This window comes from Balaenoptera borealis (genome assembly GCF_965194805.1).
Source record: "Balaenoptera borealis genome assembly, chromosome: 11".
Classification (NCBI taxonomy): Eukaryota; Metazoa; Chordata; class Mammalia; order Artiodactyla; family Balaenopteridae; genus Balaenoptera; species Balaenoptera borealis.
Window position 1 is genome coordinate 16,871,932 of NC_138868.1, and position 16,014 is coordinate 16,887,945.

The 16,014-nt window shown below is 50.9% G+C and overlaps 1 protein-coding gene across 4 annotated transcripts in view; it reads right to left on the reverse strand.

Moving 5' to 3' along the window:
* Positions 1 to 2,372: 2,372 nt before the first annotated feature.
* The window catches only part of ALKBH3 (alkB homolog 3, alpha-ketoglutarate dependent dioxygenase), a 45,766-nt gene continuing 32,124 nt past the window's right edge, over positions 2,373 to 16,014 (reverse strand). For 2 of the 4 annotated variants that reach the window (XM_082343844.1, XM_082343845.1), the window contains exons 9-10: positions 13,840 to 13,938; positions 12,722 to 13,082 (exon numbers count right to left, since the gene is read on the reverse strand). In XM_082343844.1, the coding sequence (XP_082199970.1) occupies positions 13,005 to 13,082; positions 13,840 to 13,938 (177 nt within the window). In that variant the 3' untranslated portion in view covers positions 12,722 to 13,004. Of the gene's footprint in view, positions 2,383 to 12,721; positions 13,083 to 13,839; positions 13,939 to 15,246; positions 15,331 to 16,014 lie in introns of those variants that run through there. The other 2 variants (XM_082343847.1, XM_082343846.1) reach the window with 2 other exon arrangements.

Below are 16,014 nucleotides of genomic sequence, written 5' to 3' on the forward strand. Positions count from 1 at the left end.
AGGGGAGGGGACTAGACGAAGGTCACACAGCAAGCAGCAAGGTGGTGGCAGAATAAGGATAGAACCCAGTCCTGAACTTTTTAGTCCAGCCTCGCTGCCCTGAGGACAGGTTCTCCGGAAGGGGTCCATCTGGCACTGCCCCTCACATAAGGCAGGGAAACTGAGGCCCAGAGATATCCCCCAGCTAGTAAGCCTAAAGCAGCGCATGCAACCTCAGATTCTGAGAAATTTCACCGCCTCTACTGAACCACGAGCCAGCCCCATGTGTTCCCCAAAGCAAGCCCCAGGAACTTATGTTCCAAGGTTAAAGTGCCAGTCTCTGCCCTGGAAGGAGAGTCTTCTGGTTATCGGCAAAACAGAGCAGAGGGCAGCTGGAGCTGGCCGGGAACACAGAGGTGAGGGGGCCAGAGGTCTTCCCAGGCAGTGCCAAGTCCCAGCTGCATAAGGCAGCATTTCGAAGGGCCCCTAGCCTCTGCTATTGGAGCTGTGTGGCCTTGGGCAAGTCGCCTCAGCAGTCAGAGCCCCGGTGTCTACAGCTATCAAGAGCCAATGCGCACAGGAGCCCTGGGGGGAATGGCTTTCCGTGTTCTGGGAAGCAGCTGCCCAGGAACAGCAGTCTCTGAAGATAGAGGTGCCCTCATGCCTGTCTCTAGCTTGGCTCAGATCCATAATAACTCGGATCTAAGCCCGGATATGGGTGTTTCAATAATTATCATCATGGGAGGGGGGCACCAAAAAGAAAGTGCTGTGGGATCTGAAGACAACGCACAAAGAAGACGTTCACGCATCCTCGGTAATGGGTAACAGCATGAGAAGAGGCAAACAGCGTATCGAGACTGCCTGCTTGGGCACCCTGGTTCTAGTGTTTGCCAGAAAGTTCTTCTTGCTACCCTGTGAAGGCGGAGGCCTTGTGCCTGCCCCATCCTTTACCCAGGGTGGCGGTTATGAGGATCAAACCAGATTATTCTATGAGAACATACTGGGGTAAAACTTGCCCTGCAGGAGGGTGAATTTTTAAATGTATTCCAAAAAATTAGGGTTGAAACGATGCCCTGTTGTGTGATGTGTTGTGAGCCTGGCCTTGAACTGGCACACACCATCAGCCTCGTGAAAAGCTCCTGGCCCGCTGTGGGGGCCCAGAGACTCCATTCTCCCCAATCCCTGCCTGTCTGCCTCCTCAGACCTTGTCTCCAGCTGCCCAGCGGACACAAGATGCCTGCTGCACCCCAGTCTCTTTGCACAGTTTGGACACACTGGGGCTGCGGGTCACTCCCAGGACAGCCCACTTAAGGCAGCCTCTCTCCGACACTGCCCTCCTATAACTGGCCCATGGAAGGCATCTCCCCCTTCTTTCTTTAAGGCGGCAACAGCTGCCATTTCTCCAGCCATTCCCTCACAGGGACACCCAAGGGGATAGGATTTCAAGGAATGAGTTTTCTTCAGGCCAGGCACCAACACAAAGCACTCGGTACCTATCATCTCACCCTTAAGTTTATCCTGCAAGATGGGTGTTGCTATCTCCCAACTTTAGATGAGGAAACAGGCTCAGAGACGTTAGGGAATTTTCACAAGGCCACACAGCCAGGCAGAGATAGAGCTGAGGTTTGAACCCAGGTCTGTCACTGCCAAAGCTCATCTCATCATCCATCAGCAGCTCCCACGATGGTGACTCCTGGACCTGCCCAGACAGGGGTTTAGTGCAAGGAGGGACACGGTGAAGCGGCTGTGCCTGGGGAAGAGTCTGGAATTCCAACTGGGAGCCAGGCTCCACTTCCCAACAACGTTTTATTTTTTTTTAATTAATTTATTTATTTATTTATTTATTTTTGGCTGTGTTGGGTCTTCGTTGCTGTGCGTGGGCTTTCTCTAGTTGTGGTGAGTGGGGGCTACTCTTCATTGTGGTGCGCGGGCTTCTCACTGCGGTGGCTTCTCTTGTTGCAGAGCACGGGCTCTAGGCGTGCGGGCTTCAGTAGGTGTGGCATGTGGGCTCAGTAGTTGTGGTGCACGGGCTTAGTTGCTCCGCGGCATGTGGGATCTTCCTGGACTAGGGCTCGAACCCGTGTCCCCTGCATTGGCAGGCGGATTCTTAACCACTGAGCCACCAGGGAAGCCCCCGAACAACTTTTCCAGAGAGAAGGCTGGTGTCCTCTGGCCCAGGCAGTGGTCGGGTGGGGTGGGGAGAGGAGTGTGGATGACACCCAAACCCACTCCTTTGCCTGTGGTGATGGCACGGGGCTCTCTCCACCCACGGACGTCCCGGCACTTGAGGCAGTGCAGGCAGGGCCCAGCCAGACAGCGGGCGCGCCAGGACCTCCCACGGAGGTGAGAGGGCACTCGGAGCAGTGCCATCAGGCCAGGAGCTCCTTCCCGCATCTGAGATTACTGTTTGAAGATATGAAGAAGAAAACCACAAAGGCTTGGTTGATGGGGGTCACGAGGCCAGAGGAAATGGAATAGAACTGCCAGCTGCCAGAGCAGGAAGGAAACTTCCAGATGAGCTAGGTCAGTGTTCAGAGCGAGGGGTGTGACTCATTAGTGGGCCATACAATCAGTTAGGGAGCCATCACCAGCATTTCTGAATGATGCACAACAGACAACATCAGAGTAGAGACGTGTAATAAAGTATTGTTCTATTAAGCTTCAGTTTTAGTTAAATGTGTGTGTAAACTTTTTTTTTCTTAACCATGAACTGTGGTCAAAACAGCTACAAAATATTAAATTGGTGCAACCCCTGTATTCTGCAGATGGGAAAACTGGGGCCAAGTGCAGAAGGGCTTGGCCCAGGGCCCAGAGACAGGATGCCAGGACACTACTGCCCCAGCACCCAGGGGCCACCTTTCAGAGGCCCAACTTCTTACCTTTTAACCTTAGACACAATCAGCCTTGCCAACTGTTACCCCATGTTGCTCCCAGGCGAGAGTGGGAAGAATACGGTGCTTTGTACTGGGGTGGGGGGCAATGGGGTGTTGTGAAAGAACTTTCTCCTTCCTCTCTGGCTCTCTCCCCACCTCCTTTCCCTCCTCCCAAGCCCCTCTCCATGGGAATACCCCAGAATCAGGTCCCTTTCCACACTCCCTCCCACTGGCCCCCCACAATGGCCCCTGTACAGCCGCCTCCCGAGTCTCTCTTGGCCATGCTGGGGCCTCTCTCCCCCAAGGCCTTGTCCTAGACCCGTCTACACAGAAGTCACGCCACCTCCATCACAGTGAGATCCGCCCCAAGCCCGCAGGTTGGAGGATCCTCCTCCCCGTCTACATTATTTGATGGTAACAGTTACCCAGACCGAGACGGGTCTACACTGTCACACTCAATTCTCACAACAACCCAGTCTTATTGGCAGACAAACTCAGGCCAAGAAATTTGCCAAAGGCCACACAGCAGTAAGCGGGGAGCTGGCTCTAGAACCAGGTCTACACGGCACCAAGACTGACACCTGGCCAGTAAGCGGGGAGCTGGCTCTAGAACCAGGTCTACACGGCACCAAGACTGACACCTGGCCAGTAAGCGGGGAGCGGGCTCTAGAACCAGGTCTACACGGCACCAAGACTGACACCTGGCCAGTAAGCGGGGAGCTGGCTCTAGAACCAGGTCTACACGGCACCAAGACTGACACCTGGCCAGTAAGCGGGGAGCGGGCTCTAGAACCAGGTCTACACGGCACCAAGACTGACACCTGGCCAGTAAGCGGGGAGCGGGCTCTAGAACCAGGTCTACACGGCACCAAGACTGACACCTGGCCAGTAAGCGGGGAGCGGGCTCTAGAACCAGGTCTACACGGCACCAAGACTGACACCTGGCCAGTAAGCGGGGAGCTGGCTCTAGAACCAGGTCTACACGGCACCAAGACTGACACCTGGCCAGTAAGCGGGGAGCGGGCTCTAGAACCAGGTCTACACGGCACCAAGACTGACACCTGGCCAGTAAGCGGGGAGCGGGCTCTAGAACCAGGTCTACACGGCACCAAGACTGACACCTGGCCAGTAAGCGGGGAGCGGGCTCTAGAACCAGGTCTACACGGCACCAAGACTGACACCTGGCCAGTAAGCGGGGAGCGGGCTCTAGAACCAGGTCTACACGGCACCAAGACTGACACCTGGCCAGTAAGCGGGGAGCGGGCTCTAGAACCAGGTCTACACGGCACCAAGACTGACACCTGGCCACCCCCCTGCCGGCTGCTTCCCGGCAGCCTATCCTCCAAAGGATCCTGGGTGGGGCAGGATGACCGTGTCGGGGAGGGGGGAGTATCTCCTACCTTAGCTGCAACCAGGAAAGGAACGCTCCAGCCCCGGGGGGGAAGAATACTGGAAATGTTCTCCCAAGCCCCCTGAGTCCCTCCTCCAGGAGAGGAGGACAGACTTCTCTGACAGGGGAGCTTGGAGAAGGCAGTGGCCTGGGGGATGGCCAATCCCTTTCCTGCCCACTTGCAGATCTGCCCGCCCACGGGCAGGGAGTGTGCTGCTCGGCTCCTGTGTCCCCCGCCTGGGAGGGAGGGACACCGGGAAGGGCCAGCGTCCACCTGCTGGAAGCAGGCCTGGAGGCCCACCTCCTCGGCTCTCCGTGCACTGGCGCGGCGGCACGGGCAGCGGCTCTCCCAGCAGCTGGCGGGGACAGGGCCTGCTGTGCTGTTTCCTTGAACAGGATGCCCCAAGGCCCAGACTGGGTGAGGGAGTATCAAGAGTCTGACCGTGGTCATGGACAGAAGCCAAGGTCTCCCATCCAGCTCTGTCAGACATGTTGACCTCATAGCTGAGCCCTGTGTCTGCTTTTCTTTTGCTTCAGGACTCGCGGCAAGAAGGGTTGTTACCAGCACCAGGAAACCCAACATCTTTTCTCCTCACTGCTCCCAGAGTGCCTACCAGGCCACACACGCAGATCGCTCTGCCTGGGCTCCCGTCCCGGTCTCGCACAGGTCTCCCCACCTCGAGTCCCATCCCCTCGCTCCCTCCTGATAAGCACATTTTCCTAAAAGTCTCAGCCCTCGGAGGCTCCCCACCATTAGAACCTTCGGCCTGGGGCGGCTCCCAGGCCTGATCTGGGCCCATCTTCTTCTCTCACTGTCTCTCCTCCAGCTCAACACTCCCTACACAAGCCCTGGACACAAGCCACCTAGGCTCCACTGCTCATGAGCCTTCAGGCTGTTACTTCAGGATCCTCCTTCCCACTCTCCAAGTGCCTCCTCCGCCATGCAGCCTTCCATGACCACTCCCCCAAATTACGTCCCATATTCCTCCAACACGTGTGGCACTCACTGTCAGGACCCCTTGTTCCACATTCACCTTGTTATTGAGGTTCTTCAAGTATGCGTCTTGTTTTCTCAACAAACGACACATTACGTGACAACAATTCTAACACTGGCTAAGATGTACTGAGTGCTTGCTTACACTATGCCAGGCACAGCCTCTCCTTCAAGGAGAGAAGCTTTCTAGAACACTGGTCTGGCACATTATTGCTGCTCAAAGCATGTCATGATTTTTCTCAAATATATGCAAACACTGTTGGTAGGAGAAGTTGGGGCAACCTTTCTGGAAAGTCATTCACATTATGTATTCAAGGCCTTAAAAATACGTATAGCCTTCCGAATCTGGGCCAGGACCCCACTTTCAGGAATGTATTCTAAGAAACAATCATACACATGCACAAAGGTTTAGCCACAGGACGGCTGCAAAAGTGGAGCGGTGGTGCTTCAGTTTCATCAATTGTAAAGTGGGAATAAAAGTAATGCCTAGCCCATGGCCTGTTATGTGGATTCATAAATCATGAGTTAATGTATGTAAAGCACTTAACACAGTGCCTGGCACAATATTCAGGCTCTATAAAAATGTTACTTATCTCTTCTTTTATTATTTGAATTGAGGTCTGATTGAGGCCAACTCCTGGACTCCTAGCTACACTAACACCCCACCATCCACTCTCGTGATTTCCAAAATCAACAGAATGGTTACAAATAGCAAAAACAACTCCAACTTGAACAATGATTGAATTATCCAACACAACGGACTGGGCACATAATGATACAACTATATACCATTCTATGCAGCCACTTCTTAAGGAACAACAATTAATGTCATGCGTCAATTTAAAAAATAAGTAGCAAAAGGCTACAAGTTGATGAGTTCAGTATGAAGTTGCTTTCCTTTTTTTTTTTTTTTTTTTTTGAAGTATACAAATGTGTAGAGAAGAAATCCACTGCAAAACGTGAAGAGCTGTCATCTCTGGTGTGAAGTTATAAATGATTTTCCTTTTATCTTTCTTTTAAATTTCTTACCAAGAACACATATCCCTTTTGTAGTTAGGAATAAAAACTAATTTTGAAGAAGAAAATGAAAACCATGCTGGTTTACTTCCATCTGTAATAGGACGGATCGTGTCTCCCTTTTATATGTTCCCCACTGCATCTAACACACAATTTCTGGACACAAAAGCCCTGGTCTTGAACAGAATTCCTGATTCAAGATTGCCTGGCAATCTTGTTTACTCTTCCAGGCCAAGGCATTCTGTACAGAATCTAGAAACGGCCCGCAAGGACAAGAAAACAATGTGACTGGCGGGGCTGCGTCACACTGGTCTGCGACCCGCTCGCCAGGCTGGGGAACATCATGAACTGACCCGAGGGGGAAGAGGCGGTGGAACCCGGCCAGGGCTGGTGCATTAGGAGACCAATTACCCGGGGAGCATGTGGCGAGGCTGCTAAGAGCTACCGAGCCTCGATGCAAGGCCGCTTTGGCACCTGGGAGCTCTCTTCAGCGCGCTGTGAAGAGCTTCCCAGGAGACGCTTAAGTGCAGCTGGATCTTAACATGATCAGCTTCCTTGTGCACAGTCTCCATCTTGCTCTTCCTCCCACAGCCACTGGGCCTCCCCTCGCTGCCCGCAACAGAGGTGCAGGCACGCAGGGAGCCGGGCAAGGGGAAGGGTAGGGTCACAGGGCCATCTGTCAGTCACAGCGGCACTGCTCACCCAGCAGAGGGGTCAGCGTTGGGGCCAGCAGGGCATGTGGAATGTTCTACTTAAAACGATTACGTTGCTAGGCACATTACTGTCAGGCATGGCACATTCATGAGCTCGACCCTCACAAGACCTCGGAGAGGCGGCTGCCTCTGTGTCCACTTCACGGCTGAGGAGACTGAGGCCTGGGGGCTGACAGACGGGTCCAAGGTGACTCAGCTGGGAAGGACAGAGTGGGACTCAAGGCCAGGTCAGCCTGGCTCAAGTTGAGGCTACATCCACAGGGGCTCCGCGGTAAGTCTGCCAGATGTGGAGCCTAGGACAGAGGGGGTGTGTCAAAGCTCTTTCCTAATTCCACCCTTGCAGGCAGCACTGTGACAGTAAGGGGGGCCTGAGCCAGTCTTGCCTGAAGCTGTCCAGCTAACTCCCCCGAGCAGCTGGTGCAGAGCTCGGCCTGCTCTATGTTCGGCAGGAAGACGCTCCCTCGAGCTGCACCAGGGATCCTGGCCACGTCCCGAGCCACCCGGCCGGGGCGGCAGGGAGCCCGCCAACACCAGTCCCTGGAGGGCTGCCCCAACAGGCACTGCGACCTTCTGGGGCTGTCTGTGCCCATGTTCCCTGTCACCAGGGTCTGCTTTCAGCTGGGGATCTCAGAAGAGGTCGCATAACCTCAGAGCGGTGGAAAGAACCTGGCCTAGGCACTTGCTGTGGCTCTTCACGCTGCTTCTGCCAGCATGGCCCTGGGTGGCCCTCAGAAGAGCATCTGTCCAACGGGGAGAGTAGCTCCTAGCCTACACCCTCACAGGACTTGCGGAGACAAAGAGCAAGGCGGCGGGAGAGTCCGCCCGCTCTCCTCTCTGGCCCCCCTCTCCCAGCCCAGGGTGGGAGGCCCTCCAGGGGGCCGACTGGGGGACCATTTCCTCCCCAGATTTTTGCCTCTAGGCTAACTGTCCTCCTTTCCCCTTCACACGGGGTGAATAGAGGCTCACAGCTAACATCAGAGACAGGGTGCAGGGAAGAAATTAGTGGCTAACCCCTTGATATATTTTTCAGAGAAAACATTCCAGAAAAGTTTTCTCTAACCAACAGAGGCATGGGAGAGACACTTCTGGGGGGCCCTCCTCCTCTCCTGGACTCTCCTGAGTCCCGACCGGGTGGGCAGCAGCCTGAGTACCCCAGGCCCGAGTTTGGGAGGTCCCCACGGCATCCTTCATCCACCCATCCCACAAACTTTCTTTAGGCAGAGAGGACACAGCCTGCAACACAGAATCGCTTTTTGGAGGGTGTGGATTCCCTTCCTAGATGCAGATCCTCATGCAGACAAGGGTGGGGGCAGGGAGGGACCTGGTGGCAGAGGCTCCGACTCAGTCCTCAGAGTGACAGAGCGGCCCGGGGGAGGGCCTCCCCGCCGCAGCCTCCTGGAAAGGCGAGGCCGCCGTTCTGTCTCCGCGGCTAAAGCCGCTCCTGCAGGCTCGCGCTCGCCTTCTCGGGGGCGTCTGGAGCATCACAGGCGCTGCGCGGCAGGCGCTGGTCACAGCGCTCGCCCACACCCTTCCTGCAGTGGGCGGCTAACTGCAACCTGATCACGCAGCCCTCGAGAGCCCCGCGCCTGGCCCACCACTTCCTCCTGCTTCCCGCCCCCTGGGGAGAAGCTTCCAGGCTCCCAGGCAAGGACCCGAGGTTTTGCCGGCTGCTAGAGGGGATGAGAAAGCACAGTCCCTCCAGCCCCAGGAGACTCAGGCTGCCGCTTCCCCCATCCCCCCTACGCCAGGGCCGGGGGAGGCCCAGAGATCGCACTAAATGCCTGCGGACAAGTAACCACACAGGAGCCTGCCCACCAGGGACACCCAGTCTCAGGATCTGATCTATCCTCTAGGTACCTGTTTCCTCATCTGTTTAAAAAACCAACCAACCGCCTCAGAGGGTTGTTTTTAAGAATAAGTCAGATTATGTATGCAACAGGTCCAATAAACACTCTACATTTCCTCCTGGCTTTCACCTTTCCTTCCCTTTTAGAAACCTAGACTTTGTGTCCAGAGTTAAAAGCTAGTGGGGTCAGAGGCCAGGATCCTGCCTGAGCATGTCCACACTCGTGGAGGCCACATGAGAATAGGGACTGTCCCTGGTGTCCAGGGAGTGTGACATCATCATTACATGGAGGGGAAGTGATAGCATTCAAATAACTGTAATGGTAACAGGGTCACACATGCCTTGGTCAGCTCCAAGTTGGCTCATCTGAGAAAACAATCTTTTGGGTAATGTTAGCTACAAGAATACTACCTAATTTATCCTGTTTTCCTACGCGCCCAGCTGAAAGCCCAGCCCAGCATGGGGCTCTGGTCACAGGCTGGGGAAGGCTTTTCTGATTTGTCACAGCAGTACTAAGCCAGCTGGAAAAGGCACCATTAGCCTGTGTTCCACCCTCATTAGTAAACATCAAAATAACTTCCCTGCTGACCCCGAGACACAGGAATCATCATATCTAAGAATGGATTCCAGCAGCACAAAACTGACAGGGGTCTCATACTGGGGTTCCTTGCAAAGGGAAGCTGGGAGGGGGTAAGGGGACAGTTGTAAACTAAATCCCTCTGAGGAGAGCGTGTGGGTGGAACCACGTATATGTAAAGATTTAAACAAACAGAATGCATCACTATGGAAACATTCGACTTTTTCAAAGGCATAGTTAAGAAAATAAAGCAATCAAGACTTCAGATTCAACACTACAAGTGTTTATGACCAGAAAAGGCAAAGTGGGTCTTAGATATTCTGCAGCCAAGTAAAAGCTGCCAGAACTCAAGGAAGAAATATTCCCAGCAGGGCAGGGACCCATCATGTGTCAGGGCTTTCTCTGAAGCCGTCCAACTGGAGCGTTCCGCTCACTGCAGTGCCCACTTAACTCTTCTGGGGTTGCCAAGACACAATTCCGGAGACGGTGCCACTTACTGACCAGGTCCAGACAGACCTGCCACTCGCGAGGGCAGGTCATACCAGCCACGGGGGCAGCAGGGAGTGAGTGTCACAGGAAAATGGCTGGTTTATGAGCTGTGACACAAACTTATTAGGAATCATCAATGCCATGTGAGTTAGTGGTTAGTTGTACACTGAGGATACAATCTGATGTTGTGTCAGGCTGTTCCGACCCATGCTTCGAGGCGAGGTGCCTGTTGTCCACATGTTTTCAGTGTGCAGAGCTTACCCTGCTTCTTGGGCTGCCTGCTGATGGGAGTCGTGGTGTTGGTGAGCATCGTGAGGAAGCCGGATGCTGAGTCTGGGCATCAGGGTCCCCAAATGTACTCACATATAAGAATGAAGGGAGGAAGGGACCACCTGTCTACCTCTGAAAGTTTGCTTGGACATGGTCAGGAAACATGTTCCCAGTCACTTGCCAGGAAGGTTAGAGGAGAGTTTGTCTAATTTGTCATAAATTGGACTGTGTCCGCCCAAAATGAGCTCCCCCCAGTAAACTGGACAGTTCTAATCCAGTTGGCAGCAGAGTTTCTGACTAGGAGATGCTCATGTTGATTAAGGAGAGATGAGGTGCAGATACCTGCACTGGTTCACAGGAAAGCCAGGGGACAAACAGAGTGGCCTGGCAGTCAGCCTGGCCAGCAGGGCACTAGGGTGAGCTTGGGTTGCCCGCTCTGCAAGGAGCAAGCCCTGAGGCTCATGGGCCTGGGGGTGCCCACTATTCTGCCTAAATTTTGCATGGCAGAGGGAAAAGCACGGTCTAGGCATTAGCCTGTGCTGTATGTGCTGGTTCTGCCGTTCTTTAAGTCCTAGGAAATGACTTCACCTCTTGGGGGCTCAGTTGCCTAGTCTCTACAATGGGAATAGCATCTTGTTTTGGCAGGGCTTCAGGGAGGATTAGGAATTATGTATGAAAAGCTCCTAGGACGGTTATTAAATTGTCCTGGCAGGTTATTAAAGCTCAATAAACGGGCAACTAAAAAACTAGACCTGTTTTTCTTCATGCGACAGCCGTTATATTTGCTCCCTCTGCTTTACAAGTAATGTTGGCAAAAATAGCTTCGCCCTTAACTCCTAGTTAAGATCTACCACCAGTAAAACACAGCAACAGGTTGGTGCAGTCACTGAGCATGGGCGTCCTTTGCCGGGGTCTGGAATTCCTGTCCGGTCCTAATCCTGTACTTTTATTCTATGGCAAGTACCTACTTACATTTCAGAAGGGACATTATCTTAGTGGTAGAAAGAATGGCAGTTCCGGCATTTGACAGCAAGAAACAAAACCTAAGACTGCTGCTCTCAGGTGAAGAAACCCAGGCGGTGGTCCAGGCTGTCTGCTGAAGAGTAGGAGTTAGTTTCCCTGACAGACATGGCAGTGATGAGGGAAGAGGTGAAACCGTGGCTGACGCGAGGGGAGAGCATGACCCCGGGTCAGGAAGGATGTGGGTAAGACCTGGAGTCATCTGCCAGCTCTGGCACTTGGGGGAACAGAAGAGGAATTTCCCCAGGTCATGCAGCCAACTCATAGCCAAAGCTGGCTGCACCGCCCTGGCCAGGTTGTGTTTGTTTGAATTGGAGGAAAGCTAGGGATTAAATAGGTTTCATTTTATAGTTATGGTTATTTGTACCTCCCTCACGGGAAGGTTCAGTCAGTATGACGTTCAGATTTTATAAAGCATTTAGCATTTCTTAGAGAAAGGAGCAGCACACAGGCAACAACATTTAAAAGACAGAGACTCTGGTTCAAGAAGCTACAGAGCTTCTCAGAGAACAGCGCCTGGCCAGGCATGGCATTCATCTGCCTTCCGGGGAAGAACCTGCCCAGCCTTTGGCATTTTATGGTGATCATGGGGATCATCAATCTTACAGCATGGAATGGAAACAAGATCAAAAGCAAGAAGGCTCGGTAAATTTTCCCCACAGGGAGCTAAGGGAAACTCTAACTCTCTCGCCCTACTTTCATCCATTTAAATCCATTCTCTTTCTCTCCGGTTTTCCCTGTCTTGGTTTGGAACTGGCATGCTGCTCCTAAGTCAAGGGGTCAGGAAGACACGTGCTTTTATGATGCAAAAAGGGGCAGTCGTTCTGTCTGCTTTGGGAACCCTGGTGACATCAGAGACTAAGCTTTTCATCTCGGGAACATGTGTAGAAGAAAACACTGAGTCAGAAGAAAGCCTTAGTCATAGGGCTACTGAGCTCTAAAGTGAACAGGACTGTTAGGTGACTGAGTCTATTCCCTGTAGGACTGCTCCCGCTCCTATCTGGCGAGGGTTTAAATGACTCAAGTCATTCTCCAGGGGGAACTAATCTATGCAGAACAGCTGCCACTAGCAGGGCATCTGCTGCTCTTCAGCCGAAATTTCTCATGACATCACTCAATTCTTCCTCCCTTTGAGGGGACAGTTTTCTCTTGTATTTCAAGTAGTCCAGGTGGCTGCTTGGAGATGCACTGGAGAATACCACCTCTGCTCTTTATTCAGAGGCCTGTAACCTGTCTGAGCATTTCCTGGGAAGATGGACAGGCAAGGAGACTCAGTTAAATAAAGTGCTCCCAGAATATGCAGCTTTGCATTACAATAGCACACAAGCCAAGATGTTCAGGAGTCAAGGCAGACTTCAACAAAGCTCTGTTTGGGTTTTAGCAGCTGTCTGCCTACGGAAGGCTCCAGAGTCACTGACTCATATTTATATCTCCACTTTGCTAAAGGCACAAGGAACAAACATGTGTGGATTTACCCCGGAGGCAAAGTCCATTCATATTTCTTCAAATGAAGCGGGAGAGGGCAGAAAAAAAACTGCTTATGGACAAAATCATCTGTGAACACAGCCACAGCAGTTTTTAATTTGCCTAAAGAAAATATGTGATTTCAAAACATGATTAGGGATTACTGTTCCCACAGTAAACATATTACAAACATGAATTGCAGGCTGTCATTTAATAGGACTCCAAGCTGGGAAGCAAATCCCATCCTCATCTTCCAAACAGCCACGCCATGAGAGCAGCTGGACCAGTCTCCGGAAGTTTCTTCATGGTGGAAGGTTTGCTCAGCCTCAGCACAGCTTCCCTCTCCAAGACCTCACATCACCAGTGCGCCCCTCAAGGGTCAGGATAAACTGTCCGAAAGGTCAAGTTTATTCTTGGTTCTCTAGAGTGGTACTCCTTGGGCACTCGATGCTAAATGGAAATATGAATAACTCTGACATACACACACTTACACTTTTATTCCAAAGCAATTTAAAACTTATTTATGAGGACATAGACATGTTTCAATTTTATCTCCCTTCAATGAGCAGCAATAGCTCTTTTAAGTCTTGTGGAGAAAGGTCTTCTTCTCTGAAACAAATCTCCACCACCACCCTCACTGTGATATGTCAGCACCCTCACAGGGAGACAGTTTCATTTTTTCTAAGTGTTGCTCTTCCTCTCAGCCTCCTGCCATTTTTCCAAAGCTCAAAAGAGAACACATAAATGGCTGAGATCACAGACAGGCATGAGATTCCCCTCTCATGCTAAGTGTTCTTAATTTGCACACCTTAAGAATGGCCTGGCCTAAGCTATGGAGCTGTGCAGCCCCATATGCTAGCCACTGGCTGCCTGAAGCTCTAAATTAATTAAAAATTCAGTTCTTCAGCACACTAGCCATATCTCAAGAGATCAACAGTCATGTGTATAGTGGCTACCACATTGGGCTACACAGATACAGAGTATTTCCATCATCACAAGAAGTTCTAGTGGACACCGCTGCTGTAGAGGGCCATTTTGACTGTCAGTAGAATCAAAACCCCTTGGAAAAGATGTCAGTTTATTGCCTCTTGTTCATTATAAAAGCCACTTGCTTTTCACCACGTCTGATATAGAAATTAATAACCGTAAGCCAGTCAGGAAACTGCCTCAGCATGACAGCAAATCCACGTTACTTGCATGTTCTCACCTGCCAGTCTGCTTGGGTGGCTCCTTCCATGAGTAACAAGGTCCCGTGATCCAAGGGTATCTTCACTCTGTCCACATATGTGTAGTCTCCATGCTCTTCCTAGAAAACAGCATTCATTGCACTGAATTTTTTTGCTTGTGTGATCAAGATGCTTCAACAGAACATGACACTGGTCATCAAAGAAATGCCAGCCTCCACTCAGCCAGACCGCAGGGCTTCATTTACTGGTTCTGTCACTTGGCGGCTGACTGGCCTTAGGCAGGTTACTTCACCTCTCTGTTCCTGAATTTACTCACTTGTAAAATGAGGATGACGAGAGTACCTGCCACACAGGGCTGCTGTGAGCCTCAACTTACATATGTGTGAATTACTTGGAGACTGGTACGTATTAGGTACAGCATAACAGCTATTAGTATTAGTATTATCAGCATCCAAAGTGCAGAAAAGCACATTCTGGCCTATGAAGGAATTCAAAGTCATTTATACAATAATTCTTTATATCTGCCTTATTCTGTGCCATGTGTTTTGACACAGTGTTAGGAGAATAGGCTTTCAAACAAGACATGGTGTGATGAGTTTTGACCCCCTTTTCATAATTTATGCTAATTCACTAATTGGTACCTATGTTAAAACTAGTCACAACTCTTCCTATAGCTAGTTTGGTATTTTGGAGATATATTCTTGTTTCTTTCCACAACAGTCAACAACAAGATTTTTCTCAAAGAAGGGAGCTCTTCTGTGACCAGAATAGTGCTGCTAAACTGAGACTGGCTGTGTAAGCCTTTGAGAATGGATCGTAACTCCTGAGCACCTAGGATACAAATGCCCGTATTCACACTGCCCCTTTCTTCCAGAACTCAAAGTCAATTCACGTCCAACACGTAATGAAGCCTCCCAGCACGGGCTGCAATACGGCCAACAGGTGGTGTCACTCCTCCTCCACCGCTGACAAAGGGGCACATTAAACAACTTCCTTGCTCACAGCAACAGAGAGCACATCAAGAATTGAGACCGGGACAGACCCAAGTTTCCTGACTTCTTCACCTCCATTCTGGGCAGATTCGTCCATTCATCTGCTTCACTTGCAATGCAAGAGATTACATTTGGGTTACTACAGGATTAATTTCACTGCAATGCTGTGTTTATGTTTATTATTGTAGGGGTGCTTCTGAGAATGTAACTGTTTACAATGATTTTCCCCAGGAAAATCAAAATCAAAACAAAATGAACTTTCATAAACAGTCTAGGTTCCAGTCCCCAGCCCTTGGCAGTGACTTTGTCAAGCACTGTCGTAACTTTATAAGCAGAAGATATAAGCAATGTTTGAAATAACTTTTGGTCTCAGTGATTGATTTTGTGTCTGCCACCTTTTGTCTTCCAGTAATAAGTAAGCACCAAAACATTTACCTCTGACCCCTCAGCCAACCAGTGGGAAGGTGACCCTGTCCTCAGGTAGCCCAGCTCCATCTCAGAAAAGCAAAAGGTTGCTCTCTGAAAAAAAGTATTCCAGACAGAGGAGACGTATGTTCTACTGAAGAAAAGATATCAGAAGGGATGCATCGTTCATGAGATCAGAGGGTCCAAGGCTCCTTGATTTAGGCTGTAAAGTCAGTTACCAGATCAAGGTTCAACACAGCTAGAAACAGAACTGTTGCTGCCCTCTATATAATCCAGAAGTACAACGGGGCCTTAATCTATAAACCAAGCACAGACACTAAGACAGGAGAGTGCAGTGGACAGGAAAGACACTTAACACAACAGGAAGAGAATCCTGAGATGAAGATCTCTTAGAACATTAAAACATTATTGGGATAACATTGTACCTCAACTACACTTCAATTTAAAAAAAGAAAAAAAATACACTAAGGAGGAAAAGCATGTTCTAGGAAGAAGGAATTGTACGTGCAACAGCCCAGAGGCCAAGAAACCAAGCCCCATCCCGTGTACACAGGTCTGTGAGCCCAGGGAACAGGTGTAAGGAGTAATTTGGAGAAGTTAGAAAAGTTAAGAGCCAGCATTTTCTAATCCAGTGTTGCTCTGCCAGAGCCACTGTAATAAAATGCAAATTTGATCTCAGAATTCCTCTCCCTTGCTTAAAATACTTTAATGACATCCCAAAGGCTTCAGGATGAAGATCAAATCCATGAGCTTGGCACCCAAGGCTCTTGATGACCC